The sequence below is a fragment of the Onychomys torridus genome, chromosome 6, assembly GCF_903995425.1.
Source record: "Onychomys torridus chromosome 6, mOncTor1.1, whole genome shotgun sequence".
NCBI lineage: Eukaryota > Metazoa > Chordata > Mammalia > Rodentia > Cricetidae > Onychomys > Onychomys torridus.
In genome coordinates this window covers 91,949,146-91,963,368 of record NC_050448.1, presented here as the reverse complement: position 1 = coordinate 91,963,368, position 14,223 = coordinate 91,949,146, and the positions used below count along the sequence as shown (strand labels likewise).

The following is a 14,223-nucleotide window of genomic DNA, read 5'->3' as shown; positions in this document are numbered from 1 at the left end:
GGCTTAACAAATGCAGAAGGGGTAGTGGAGTCGGAGCATCCCTGCCTGCCAGGCTGCAGCAGCTTCCTCGGGGGCGTCCACTTCTCTCTACCCATCTTTTTCATTCATAACTTTCTGGCCCCGCCTGACATTCCCCACCCCCACCGGGGCCGAGGGCCAAGTTTCCTGTGTAGCAATTGGTGAAAGGCAACAAAGCCTTAGCAACCGGCTCCTAGTGACCCGCGGGGCGCCTGGTAACTGGGGCCCGAGGCCAGCGCGGAGAAAGGAGCCGAGCTGTCCCTTTAAGGGATGGCCGCGAAGCCGTGAAAGTGGAGGGGGACGAGGGAGGGCGGGGAGGCAGGTCTGGGGGCGGACCTAAGAAGAGGAGGAGGAGGAGGAGAGGGAGGAAGAGTTGCTGCTGAAAGGAGGTGGCGAAGGAGGAGTCAGAGCAGCTGCTGCCAGCCCCGCGGGCACCACCGGAGTCCTGCCCGCTGCCGCACAAGTGGCCACGGGCGCGATCCGGGCCAAACGTCTCGTCCTCCATGATCACTTTGGGAGCCGGGGGAAGACTTTGCCCGGCTGTGCGAGCTGGTGTGCGTTGCCCAGGCTTGGCGGAGACGGTACAGCGGCAGCAGCTCGAGCGGCAGGAGCTGCAGCTGGAGCAGCAGCAGCAGCAGCAGCAGCAGCAGCAGCCACCGCCGCCGCCGCCACAGAGTCCGGATCGCAGCAGCGGCTACAGCCTGGGGCGTGTGCGTCCCGCGCCCAGCGGGCTCAGTTCCCCACGGAATGTCCCCGGGGCGCCCCGCGCGCTGACCCTGCAGCCGCCTCCGCCTTGGGCGCCCGCCTCCTCCCTCCGGCGGGCTCGGTGATCCGGACCGCGAGCTTCCCGGCTCCTAGGCAGTAGGGGAAGCCCCCCGGGGGCGGGTGACCTCAGCTGGCCGCGACCCAGCCCTCCCCAGTGCGGATCTCGCTTAAGATGGCAGCGGAGACAGGGGAACTAATCGGGGCTTGTGAGTTCATGAAAGGTGAGGAGCAGTCGCCCGGCATCGTCTGGCTCTTCCACGCCACTCCCCCCAACTCCTCACGGTTCTCCCCTTTGTCCCAGACTATGCCCTGGGTTTCTCCTCGGCCCTGTGTCCCGCAGCCACTGCTGCTTGGCGCTCGGGCCCCTTCTCGCCACTCAGTTCCCGGAGGACCCCCTGCTTCCGGCTTCTTTCTCGCCTCCTCGTTCCCTCTGCAGCTTCCTCGTACCCGGACAGTGCGGGCTTCTCTGCCGGGGCTCCTCCTCCAAACCTTTCTTGGAGGATCCTGCTCGGTTTAATCATCTATCTGCTAATCCTCTACCCCTCGGTGGCTTGCCTGTGCTTTCAGGACACCCCACCACCACCACCACACCCCCTTGTCCTTGCTTCCTTCCTCTTGAAGTCTGCTAACATGCAGGGAAAGAAGCTCGCCTCTCCCCGTTCCTCTGCAGTTGAGGTCTGGAGGTTTTCGAACCAAACTTGTGTCTCCAGTTTTGCGGGTACCCACAGCTCCTGTCTGCACCCGCCCGCACGCAACCAGGGGGTGAGGGAACAGAGATGATGTTCTGCCCCCTACTGGGTCCCGGGCTAGCTTCTGGGCAAGTTATGCTTTTGGGGTTGTGTTGCTTCCTGGAAGGTCGTGTTTCTACAAGAATCCCACGTGTTAAAGGGTCTTTAAATGATGTCTAGCAATTATTGATCCTTCATGTATGATCGGCACTCTCAGCCTCACTTCGCTGCTTCTCATGTATTTTTGTCTTTTAAACTTGTCTTTCAGATCGATTATATTTTGCTACTTTAAGGAATAGACCAAAAAGCACAATAAATACCCACTATTTCTCCATCGACGAGGAGCTGGTCTATGAAAAGTAAGTTTCCCTCTTTTTTTTTTTTTTTTTTTCCACTCTGAACTGTTTAGCTTGCTGGTTCTTTGATCAGCAGGTTTATTCACTTTCTCCCAAGGGTTCAGGAGGCATTACTAGCTTTTTTTTTTTTTTTTTAAAGGCCCATAGGGTTGGGGAGGTGTGCAGACAAAATTGACATAGTTTGGACCTGTCAACATTGCAGTCCTTTAGACTTTCATGGATGTTAATTCTTTCTACTCCCACAGTAATTGTGGATTCCTCACACTCCCTAGAGTGGGATCAGGCAGTCATACACTCTGTCATCAACAGACCTGTAATTGCCTTGTGAATCAGTCACTAGGTATTTATGGAGCACCCACAGGGTACAGGGCAGTGTGTGTACTACAGGTGCGTAAGCATCTCAGTTCACAAGGCTTCTGTTGTATGGAAGGATGTTTTTGTTTGAGCAGCCTGTTTTCAGAAAGTGGAACCCAGGACTGAATGGAGCTGTATCCAAGTTGCATCTCTGAAGAAGATTTCCAGTGTGATTGAGTTATTTTAGTTAGTTGTCCCGAACTTGATGGTATTTTTTTTTTTTTAACTTTTGAGTAGTAGAGGACTGCCTCTATAAATCTCTCTCTCTCTCTCTCTCTCTCTCTCTCTCTCATTTTGCTCCTCTGGACTAAGACCTGAGAGTGAAAAATCAGAACCAGGAACTGAGTTCTGTGACCACCCATAGATGTAAAGGAAAAGGCTATTTGAATATTGTAAGCACAGTAAAACATTAATTGGAGAGATGCATTTCCATTGGATGGAAGCAGTAGTCAGCAAGGAGTAGAAAGGCAGGATCGACTTATATTCTTTTACTAAAAGAGCTGGTATTTCAGACCAGCCTCATAGACTCTGATTTAGACATTTAATTTGACTTTGTTGCCATCATAATCAAGTGAGCAGTCAAAGGAGCGTAGTAGTTCAATGAACCACACAGAGCTCTCTAGGACTGGTCCTGTTAGAAGAATATTGGCAATTCTGCTTCAGGATTTAGGGGTGCCCCTGGGCCTTGAAGAGGGAATATTCTGGACTGTCAAAAACCTGTCTTATCTGACAGAAAGTCACCCATCATTGTTACTTCACCCTGGGGGTCTTGGAACTGCTGCTATCTTCAGGACATTTCTCTCAGTGGTGCCGGCAGCGTCTTGAAGGCAGAAGGGAGAGTGGGAAGGAAAGAGCCTTTTGCTGCTGCTCTTCACCAATGCCTAGAGCTGCCCTGGCAAAGAGTCTGAATCCCTGGTGTCAGATTACAGCCCAGCTCCTAAACAGAACAGAGTTGTCAGCAGCCTGTTTCCTGACCCTGGGCACCTGGATGATGTCACCACCACCAGTGTTTATTGAGTGGACACTCTATTGTTGGGCACTGTCATGGCTTTCTCTTTGTCAGTGGAGGGCCTGAGGGCGGCAGGGACTGTGTGTGTATGCTGTTAGGGTCACTTCTGCCTTGACTAAAGTGCGAGGGTTTATTAATGTGCGCTTGAACAAGCTTAAGTTATGGAGATCTGAGTCACTTCCCCTGGGATTACTAGACTTAGAAAAAGATTACAGTTAGTCAACTAAACACAGTGCACGATGGTTTTTTTTCCCCCCAGAGCTGAGGACCAAACCCAGGGCCTTGCACTTGCTAGGCAAGCACTCTACCACTGAGCTAAATCCTGAACCCACATGATGGCATTTTAAAAATTCTAATAAAAGTTTTCGGTGATTTTAGTGTTTGTACTTTAGGAGACAAATTATATGCCATCTATCTATCTATCTATCTATCTATCTATCTATCTATCTATCTATCTATATTTTTTCCTACCGTGTTCCTGGTGTCTTCCAGGGACAGACTTGCTTAATGAGGCCATCTGGTTCACTTTGTGAGTTTGGATGTGAACTTGAAGAAGCTACAAGAAGCTGAGCATGGTGGCACACCCCTTTAATTCTAGCACATGGGGAGCTAAGGTAGAGGCAGGTGGATCTCTGTGAGTTTGAGGGCAGTCTGGTCTACAGAGTTCCAGACCAGTTAGAGCTACATAGTGAAATCCTTTCTCAAGGAGGGGGGAGGGGAGAGCTGGGTGTGGTGGCTCACCCTGGCCTGCCTTGAGACTCTTAGAGGGGCTCTGGGACAGAGATGGCATGGCTGGATGCATGCTGGTTGCAAACAATGGCAGACATTTACAGAGCATTGCCCTCTTGGCCAGATGCTTTTCTAGGTGTTCACTTGAGGGACTGAGGCAGGAGGATTGCTTGGAGTTGGAGGTGAGTCCAAGTTATATAGTGACTTCCAAGCCAGCTTGGGCTATAGAGTGAGACAAGAAATGATACTCAACTTGAACATGGCATGTACTTCCCCTTGTTTGGTGTGCCATACCATGCCACAGTAGTGACTATGGTCCTGATTACCTGCACACATCCATCTTTTTGAGATCCCAGCATATCACACTGTCCTTGATGGTCCAGAGAGTGACGTGTTGAACATAGATGTTTCTCTCACGGTTTCAAGGCGCTCCAAACCTGTGAGGTGGATGACTAAGAGGACCGCAGTGAAAGGGAACGAAGCCGCCTTAGGGAGAAACCTCACCTCTGAACTAGGAAGAACTTGCGGAAGGGTGGAGACATGTCCAGAGGACATGTTCATAAAAGGCTCTTTGGCAGTGTTAAGACTGGCCTGAAGGATGGATGGGTTTTTCTTTTGGATATGGGTGTGAGAGGCAAGAAAAGTGAGGAACAGGAGGGAGACTCAGGAAGCATGCTCAGGGCATAGTAAGTCCTTCCCTTTGCCTGGTGTATAGACAGGTCACATGGGGGAGGTGTGGAATATGACACCGAGAGGTTAGTTGGGGACAGTCTGAATGCCAGAGTGAGAAACCTGCACTCACCCTGGCCTGCCTTGAGACTCTTAGAGGGGCTCCGGGACAGAGATGGCATGGCTGGATGCATGCTGGTTGCAAACAATGGTAGACATTTACAGAGCATTGCCCTCTGGGCCAGATGCTTTTCTAGGTGTTCTGTGACTATAAAATTTACATTTCCCCGAAATTCCAGGAAGCAAGCGTTACTGCCATCCTTTGATACAGTGATGCCTAAAGGGACAGTGAGGTTGGGTACTATGTCCAGTGTCAATGAAATAAGTGATAGAGCTGGAGTTTGAAACAGACCATCTAGTTCCAGAGGATATATACCCTCCACCCAAAAAATAATGTAGTAGCATCATTTAAGGCTCATTGGAGAGGGACTAAGAAACCACACAGAGAAACTTCAGGTTGTTCAGGAGGAAAGAATCAGTGCTTGAACTGAGATGGTGTTGATGATGGTGGAAAGGCAGACCTCTTCTGCGTGTGGGTGTGGATGAGGATGCAGAGAAAAAGGAATGGAGAACTTCCCAGGACAGTCCCTTCACAGTGGGCCTGAGGGCATCCTGAACTGAACAGGGAACTGGAGCAGACATTGGCTCTGGTGGTAAGGTCAGGTGTTCTGTCTTGGTCAGAATGAATTTGCGAAATGTAAGGAATAGTCATTTGAAGAGGGCATACCTTAATCCATTATTTCCTTTTCCAAGACAGGGTTTCTCTGTGTAATGGCTCTGCCTGTCCTGGAACTCATTTTGTAAGTTACTAACTCAGACTCGCCTTAGTGTTCTAGGCTGGCCTCTGCCTCTGCCTCCTGAGTGCTGGGATTAAAGGTGCGAGGCTGAGTGTACACCTTTGAAATACTGAAAGTTGGGAGTTTCCCAAGGAGACCATGAAGTTTGAAGAATGGAGATGTTTCTGAGGAGGAAGAGGTCAAGGTTTTTGAGGATGAGGCAGGTAGAGGAGGAAGCTATAAATAATTAGCCAGTCAAGAGGCAAAAGACTGAAGGAAGGAGAGGGGTGCGTCTCTTGGACTTCACTGCTTGGAGAGGTAGGATGATATGGCCTGCAGAGTCCATGGGGCCCAGTGTAGTAACCTGGATTCTCTCTGTGGCGCATGTCCTGAGGGCAGATACCCTAATGTGCATGTCTTCAAAGAAGGAAGTGTGTTTATATACACCATCACACAGGGCCTCATATAGCCTGGTAGCTATACTTACTTGCTGAGTGTCCCAATGAAATGTCGCCTGTCTGAATTATCACCCCAGAAACTATTAACTGGGCTCTTTAAATATGAGCGTATGTTTAGTCTGGATACAGCTGAGTTTTGTGTAGAAGTTTGTGGAGTTATTAAAGAAAGTTGGAACTCCATGATTGAAATAACGACCTTCTCAAATAACGACCGTGGAAAAAAATGTAACGAAATGGCTTCAGAAGGCCAGACAATGAGACTGAAAATTTGAACTTACTTTTCCTGTTTCTGTCTCTCTCTCTCTGATCTTACTATGGATTCCTAGCTGGCCTGCAACTTGGTATGTGTGTGGGCAGATTGGCCTAGAACTCACAGAAATCTGCCTGCTTCCGTGTCTGTCTCTTGAGTACTGGGATTAAAGGCTCGCACCACCATGCTTGGATTCTACTTGGTTCTTAACAGGCTATCTATCTTGCTCCATGAAGGTCTGAGACATAGTAATAAAACATGGATGGTAAGAAATCATGCTTTGTCCTTGGGTTCTGTGTGTTTTTCTAGGCCAGAGTTAAAACAAGAGTATAGGCTAAAAATACTAGTGGTTCAAACCAGAACTAGAACCCTTCAAAGGCTTTTCTGCATTACATTGAACTACTACCTAAAGCATACTCCTAGAACAGCTATTTCTTTGGTGTTGGAGATGGACCCTGTCATCCCAATAGAGGCTAACTTTTAGTAACGTGAGTCATGGTTTTTGGCTCAAAAGTTAGCAAATCAAATGTGTTAATTGTCAGAACCCTTGTGTATTCCTAATGATGATCTTGGGTGAAGGGTTGGATGCTAACTGTGGAAAGTCAATTTACTGAGAAGGAAAATGTGTAGTATTTCTGCTTTCAATCATATACTTTTCCATTTTTTCCTGTTCTTGGGTTGGTTTTTTTTGGAAGAAAGGTACTAAAATTTCACGACAGAGTATTAAATAAAGATGCCAAGACTGGATGGATTTTCTTGGTGACTCCAAGAAATGCCACCATGGGTTTTCACTTGTTAAGAGTGAGCAGCCTTGGCTGGGAGAGTATTTTCTTGGCATGTAGAAGGCCCTGGGTTCCATCCCCAGCACAGGATTAGAAGATTAAAGAATGAACAGTCTTAGTTGGATGTGGAGGTCACTACTTGGGAAGCTAAGACAGGTGGATCCTTGCGCTCAAGGCCAGATTGTCCTACATAGTGAGATCCTGCCTTAAAAAAAAACACAAGGGCTGGGGATGTAGCTCAGCTTATAGAGTGCTTGCCTGGGATGTGTGGGGTACTGAGTTCAATTCCTGGTGTTATGTACTGAGTTCAGTTCCATGGTGACACAGGCCTGTAATCTCAGCACTAGATAGTGGAGACAGGAGGAGGGTCAGGAATTTTCAGGTCAGCCTGGGGTGCATGAGACACTGTCTCAAAACACCAATCAACCAACCAACCAACCAACCAACCAACCAAAACACTCTCAGTATGGTTCAGACCTTCTTGCTTCAAAATAGAATAGCTTTGATCTAGTGCTTGACAATTTCATACATGTAAACAATGCATCTTGATCATCTGTCCTCTTAGCTCCCCTCTTCCACCCTTCCCAGGAACCCCAACTCCCCTCATTCTCTTCAGTTACTCCCAACAGACCTCACTTTTGTATCTCCTCTCTCTCTCTCTCTGTCTCTCTCTCTCCCACTAAGCGCAGTTATTGCTGCCTGTTGGAAGACTGATCTTGTTGACTTGACCTTGTGCAGCTCATCATGACTGCCGTGACATCATGAATGCAACACCTGTGCCGTGTTCCAAAGACAGCATTTCACTCCTCCCCATCCTCCAGCTCTTACATCCAGTTCTTCCCACCCTTCTTCCATGATGTTCCCAGAGCTTTGGGTTAGGGATTGATATCATGGTCCAGTTAGGGCAGGCTGAGTACTCCATAGGCACTTATTCTTAGTCTCTGCACTAACTACTGACCACTGCAGAGAGGAGCTTCTCTGCCTAGGCTGAAGGGGCACAATCTATGGGGATAAGCATTAGCATTTAGAAAGCAGTCTGACAACATCTTGGTTAGCAAAGCAGCAGTAGTAGGTTTCGCTCTAGGGTCTGTGACCTCCACAGCCCTGATTTACAGTACCAGGCCTGTATGCCTTTCTGTGGAGCAGGCCTCAAAACTAATCCAAATGCAGTTGGTCTCCCCATAATCTTCATGCCACTATTGCACTGGTAGGCACATCCTGCTTGGCTGACTTGCGTTTTACGTCTTCTGTCCTAAACACCTAAGTTGTAGGTGTTTACTTGAGTATGTATACACCTGTGCACACAATTGTTACTCTTAGCATGCATTATGAGGCAGTGCACTTAGTGATAAACGTTTACAGTCACTTCTTCCCCTTCCTCTTTACCTCTTCCTCTTCCTCCTCCAGTGCTGGTGAATCAAACCCAGGATCTCATGCAGGCTAGACAAGTGCTCTAACACTGAGCTCTAACATTAGGCCACACTCTTAGCCCTCACAGCTAGTTCCACGTTTTTCCTTTTGGTTTTCTGAGACAGTGTCTCACTTTGTAGCTCAGGCTGGCCTTCAGCTCACTATGTAGCCGAGGCTAGTCTTACATTCTTGATAATGCTCTTGGCTGAGCCTCTTAGGTGTAGAGATGACAGATTTAAGCCTCTCTGCTCAACTCCTCAGTCTAGTCTTAATTATGTGACCCACCACCACCAAACTTTACTTTAATATTTGTTTAAAAACTCTCTGTTTTGACCTCTTAGTCTTTGGCAGTGTAAGGGTGGACCTTAATCTCCATAGTGATAAATTGTTACTCAGTTGTTTTCTCAGCTTGCTTGAGATAACCTTGGTGGAAACACACACTTGGACTGAAGTGCTAAGGAGTCTTCTTACAGGGGTTGCTTCTATCAGGCAGCATGAGAGAGTGATCCAAGTGGGCTGTTGGAGATGGTGCTCTGGGCCAGGTCACCCCAGGGCAGTTTCATTATTTTGTTTGAAGTAGACTCCTAAGACATCAGATGTTCTCATTTGTAAGTTCATAAACACGTTCCCAAGCCCACAGTAAATGACTTACTTAGCCACAGCTCAAAACAATTTTGGGCTTAAGGAAAACAAAAGGACGGAACACATTTTTTTTTTTTTTTTTTAAATGGGGTGTAAAGCAGCACAACTTGAAATTTGTAAGTGGCTGAAATTTGCTGTGCAAGAAAAGAACATGTAGCTGGAGTGGGAATTAGTTGCAGGGCACTGTGCTAATACATCGGATAAGCACAGGTAAAAGGGGAAGTGGAAAGAGAATGGTGGTCAGTGCATGAAACTGCAGTCTTCTGTGTTAGGCGTGAAGAAAATAAGAACTCGTTACTGCCCTGGTTATTGAAAGACTTCTTCATAGAGTGATGTTTGATGTGTAATGAGCACAGGGCATTTTACGATGTCTGAGGACCAGTACTACCAGTTCTTGGCCCACTGTCACATCTCTAGACCTAACACAGTGCTTGGCATAAGAATGGTGCCCCAGAAATTCAAGTTGAATGAATGAGTGAGTGAAGAGCGCAGGGAGGGAGGGAGGGAGGGAGGGAGGGAGAGAGAGAGAGAGAGAGAAGAGAGAGGGAGAGAGGAGAGAGAGAAGAAGAAGGGAGGGAGGTATGTTTCAGGCAGAGTCATAAAAGGTATGTTTAGGAAGAGGAAGAGTCTGTTTGGAAGGGACAGTTGAATGGAAAGCAGTCTCCTGTGAGGGTGGGCTGGACTGTGGGATGCTGTGTCTCAGCCCATGGGGCTTACGGATGAATGGAAAGGAACTGACTAGAGCTTGGAGGACAAGTGGTCCCATACTTTGAGAGGAGGAATGTTTGAGACACAAGCTTCTTTAGCTTGGACGACTGAGAGAAAATGACAGGTTAAGTAGGTTTCTGTGTTGAAGTTGGAAGGAGGAGCGGCCTGCTGGTGGCTGTGGTTCTCTTTTGTGTTGTTAGTGTCAAACTGGAAGTGAAAAGCGTTCTTTGGGATGGACTCTTTGCCTTCTGTGGTCTTCAAGCAGAAAATAGGCGACCCCTGACCCGGACACTTGCCAGTTATTGGTTTAAAGTCTTGGGAGTTGTGTGGGACAGCTGATCTCAAAGTCTCTGGAATTATGGTTTGAGTTGGACCTTCTACACTTAATTATGGAGTTTATTGTTTAGTTTTTTTTAGGCTCTAATTTCAATGTAATGAAAAAAGTTTTTTTTTTTTTTTTTTTTTTTTTTTTTTTTTTTTTTTTTTTTTTTTTAAATTAACCTAGTACTTCCAGGACTACCAAAGAATTGTATATTGGGTGGGGCCATTCAAGTTCTCTTGTTCTTGTTGAAACGTGTTTAATCCTTGACAACCTAGATAAATGACTTCTGATAAACGAACACAACTATTTGTGGTTGATGATGAAGTCCTTCATAAGAAATGCTTGTAATCCTAATGAGTCTGAGACTGGAGGATTCCTGTGTGTTTGAGGCCAGCCTGGGCTACAGAGTGAGAGCTTGTCGCAAACAAACAAACAAACAAACAAACAAATGTTAGTATTGAACTGTAGTTTTAATTTTTTTTATTACTGTGTGTGTGTGTGTGTGTGTGTGTGTGTGTGTACACATACCATGGCGCAAACACAAAGATCAGAGGACAGCCTTGTCCAGTCAGCTCTTCTTCCCACTTTTACATGGGTCCCAGGGATTGAACTCTGGTTGTCAAGCTTTCTGTGGAAAGCACCTTCACCTGATGAACTATCTCCTCAGCCCCTGAACTACAGCTTTAAAGTGAAGCCTTTCTGTTATTAATCAAGTTAGTGTTTTGGTTTTCAACATATTCATAACTTGCTGACGATTGGAAGGATTTGCTAGTTTGGCTTTCTTTTGTTATAAGATATAATTTTCTTCTGAGATTTAGAAAAGGTGCTTTATTTATTTCAAATTGGTCTCCATCAATCTATGGAAGTAGAACATTTATCTACTTTCATCTGAGAAGTTGATGGTTCACTAAGGTACCTGATACAAAGAACTGGAAAGTTCCATATGTGTATTTTGGAAAAGCTGGAGACCAACTCATGGCTTCACCCAAGCTAGGCAAGTACTCTATCACCAAATTACATCTTAAGCTTACAAAAACCTTATCTGAAATACCACGTAGCCTTAGACTTTTCTAAAATGAACCTATGTTTCTGTCTTAATGAATGGGCCGATTTTCTATAGTATTCAGACTCCATAATTATGAATACATTGACTAAACAGTTCATTGCTTCAGGTTTAAGGCTCTCTAAAGATTAAAGGGCCTGGGCGGGTGGAGATAACTCAGAGGGTAAAGATTCTTCCTGCCAAGCAGGGTTAGCTAAGTTCTGCCTCCAGGACTCACATGGAGAGAATGCTCACGAGTTGTCCTCTTATCTTTAGACACATGTGGCATGCACGAGCACATGGACAGATAGGCAGACAGACAGGTAGACAGGAAAGGCAGACAGAAACACACACACCTGCATTTTTCTGGCATATCAAATCGCTCCTGTTAGCTGACATTTTGTTTTCTGTTGGTGTTATTTGGTTAATTTTTTATTGATAACGTCTATAAATGGAGATTTTCTTTCCCTCTTCCCTCCCTTCCACCCTTACTCTGTTCCCTCCTTCTCTCTTTTCTTTTCTGCCTTCCTTCTCTAGTCTCCTGTAGACAGGATCTTGCTCCATAGCCCACGCTTCCCTGAGCTTGTGATGATCCTCCTGCGGACACTGGGATGGCATGTGTGCGTCATCACAGCTGGCCTGGAGCTGAGTGCTGTACCATTACCTGCTCCTGCCTCTGATGACCGCTCGCTCCTTGATCTGCTGATGAGTCTAAACACGCAGTGAGAGTAGACGCCAGATATCTTGTTTTCTGAACGTTGAGTTTGAAACAAGACTAGACTTTGTGTGAGCCCGAGCAGCCTCTTATAAACACTGCTAAAGGGCAAGCATGGGTTCACATTGAGCTTCAAACAGAAACAATCCCACTTTGTTTTTTTTTTGGCTTTCTTGGGATTTGGGCTAACTTGGATTGCAGATTGGTGAGATTCCTGAGTTGGGAATCCAAGGATAACTGATTTCCTTCTAATATTTATTTATTTGTGTGCATATAAGTGTGTTTAAATGTGTACTTGTTCGAGTGTGTGTGTGTGTGTGTGTGTGTGTGTGTGTGTGTTTGTGTGGTAGGCCTAGCTGAACATGATGGTATCTTCCTCAGTTGCTCCCAGTTTTAGTTTTTGAGACAGGGTCTCTCACTATTTGGAAGCCTGCCTAGCTAGCAAACTCCAGGGTTTTTTACTGGTCTGCCTCCTCAGTACTGGGGTTACAAGTGCATGTGTCCATACTCCATACTTGGCTTCTACACAGATGTTGGGGAGCCAAACTCATGCCCTGATGCTTCCACAGCAGGCACTAAACTGCCTGAGCCACCTCCATAGTTCCTGAAACTGATTTCTTAGTGTATACATTTCTCCACCTTCAAAGGATAAGGCATTCATCATATAGGATCTACATTAGTCTGAGCAGCAGAATAGAACTGAAAATATTACAAGGCGTTTTACTTGCTAACTGTGAGGTTAAAGACAGGCTGAATGATCTTTTTAGGGAGCTGTGTGAGGTGGCTCTGGAAAGCAGGGTCTTCTTCATTTGCCCACTCTTTCCCCAATGCTGACCTTGGACTTGGTTCCACAGTGTTTACAGGACATATGCTGGCAGTTCTGGGAAACCCAAAGTAACTGCTCTGGGTGATTTAAGCTGGAAAAAAAAAAAACTATCAGATCGAATAAAAATCAGTAATGAAGATGATGGTAGAAGCTTGTGAGGTGCCCCAACTTTCCTCGTCCAAGAGGGTTGCTTGATCTCACCACTGACAGTCTCTGCATACATCTGTCTTTCAGGGTCAGTTTTGTCTATTTAACTAAAAAAAAAAAAAAAAAGAAAGAAAGAAAAAGAAAAAAAGATTTATTTTTATGCATGTGAGTGTCTATGTGTGTGCCACGTGAGTGCAGGCACCCTTGGGGGCCAGAAAAGAGCACCAGGTCTCTTGGAACTGGAGTTACAGTCAGTTGTGGGTCACCCAACGTGGGTGCTGGGAGCTGAATACAGGTCTCTGGAATCTCAGTCAGTGCTCTTAACCACTGAGCCATCTCTCCAGCTCCTTAGCCTCATTTTGTATCCATATAATAATAAAGTATGATGGATCACCTCTCTGGTCATCCTTAGCCTACCACAGTTGTTTAGAATGAAGAGTGTTTTTCTTTTCTTTTCTTCCTTGTTTTTCAAATGAACTAACCATGTACCAACCTTCCTTCCTTCCTTCCTTCCTTCCTTCCTTCCTTCCTTCCTTCCTTCCTCTTTCCTTTCTCTCATCATCCCTGGATTAGTACTAGGGATGCCTAGGAACTGACTTTTAGCTCAGCCTGTTTTGTGGAGCTTGTCCTGCAGTGGGGTTTAGACAATGTACCTGTTAAATATTAAAGAATTAGACCATTGTGAGCACGTGGAAGGAGGAGACACCTATAGCATTTTTCTCTTTTGACAGGGTTTGGTGTATCCCAGGCTAGCCTTGACTTTACTGTGCAGCTGAACATGACCTGTTATTTACCGCGATGCTCCATATTATGCAATTCCGGGGATGGAACCCAGGGCTTTGTGCATGCCAGGCAAGCACTCTACCAAATGAGCTGCATCCTCAGCCCCCAAAGACCTTCTTCAGTTCTGTGAAGGCACACAACAGAGCCGAAGAGGTGGGGAGAAAAGAATTCTTTGAGGAAGGATGACTGGACAGGGTCCTAAGGCATGAGTAGATGTTAATCAGGAGTGGGTTGTTACATGCATACATACGCTGAAGGTCTGAAGCAGGAACTCAAAACATTCCTTCTGGTTGGAGCTCAGTGATATTAAGGTGAGGAAAGGTTGTAAAATAAGTCTCCAAAGAGAGAAAACCTGGGTCCCTGGAGGCAAGGTTGAGGGAGGGTGTTGGTTTTAATTCCCAGGGCTTAGAGAGGTAACGTGATCACTGCTGCTGATATTAGAGTACCTTTCCCTTTTCAGAACCTGAGCTGCTCTTAGAAAGGCGAAAGTTAGCCTTTTATGGTCCGTGGACCAGTCATTGCTCTGTTTCTGCCAAAGCTCTGGAGAGTACTGTCTGCTTAGTCCTCCTGCTTCCAGTAGCTGCGGGTGGATGATAGGGTTAACTTACATGGTTTGAGAATGTTTCTGGGGGAGTGACTTATTCATAGCAGAGCATTCCTGAAGAAGCCACCTT

The 14,223-nt window shown here is 46.4% G+C and overlaps 1 protein-coding gene across 3 annotated transcripts in view; it reads left to right on the top strand.

Moving 5' to 3' along the window:
• Positions 1 to 326: 326 nt before the first annotated feature.
• The window catches only part of Cdc14a (cell division cycle 14A), a 162,467-nt gene continuing 148,570 nt past the window's right edge, over positions 327 to 14,223 (top strand). For 2 of the 3 annotated variants that reach the window (XM_036191051.1, XM_036191050.1), the window contains exons 1-2: positions 327 to 1,004; positions 1,780 to 1,870. In XM_036191051.1, coding sequence (XP_036046944.1) covers positions 956 to 1,004; positions 1,780 to 1,870 — 140 coding nt within the window. In that variant the 5' untranslated portion in view covers positions 327 to 955. The remainder of the gene's footprint in view (positions 1,005 to 1,779; positions 1,871 to 14,223) is intronic. The other variant, XM_036191052.1, reaches the window with a different exon arrangement.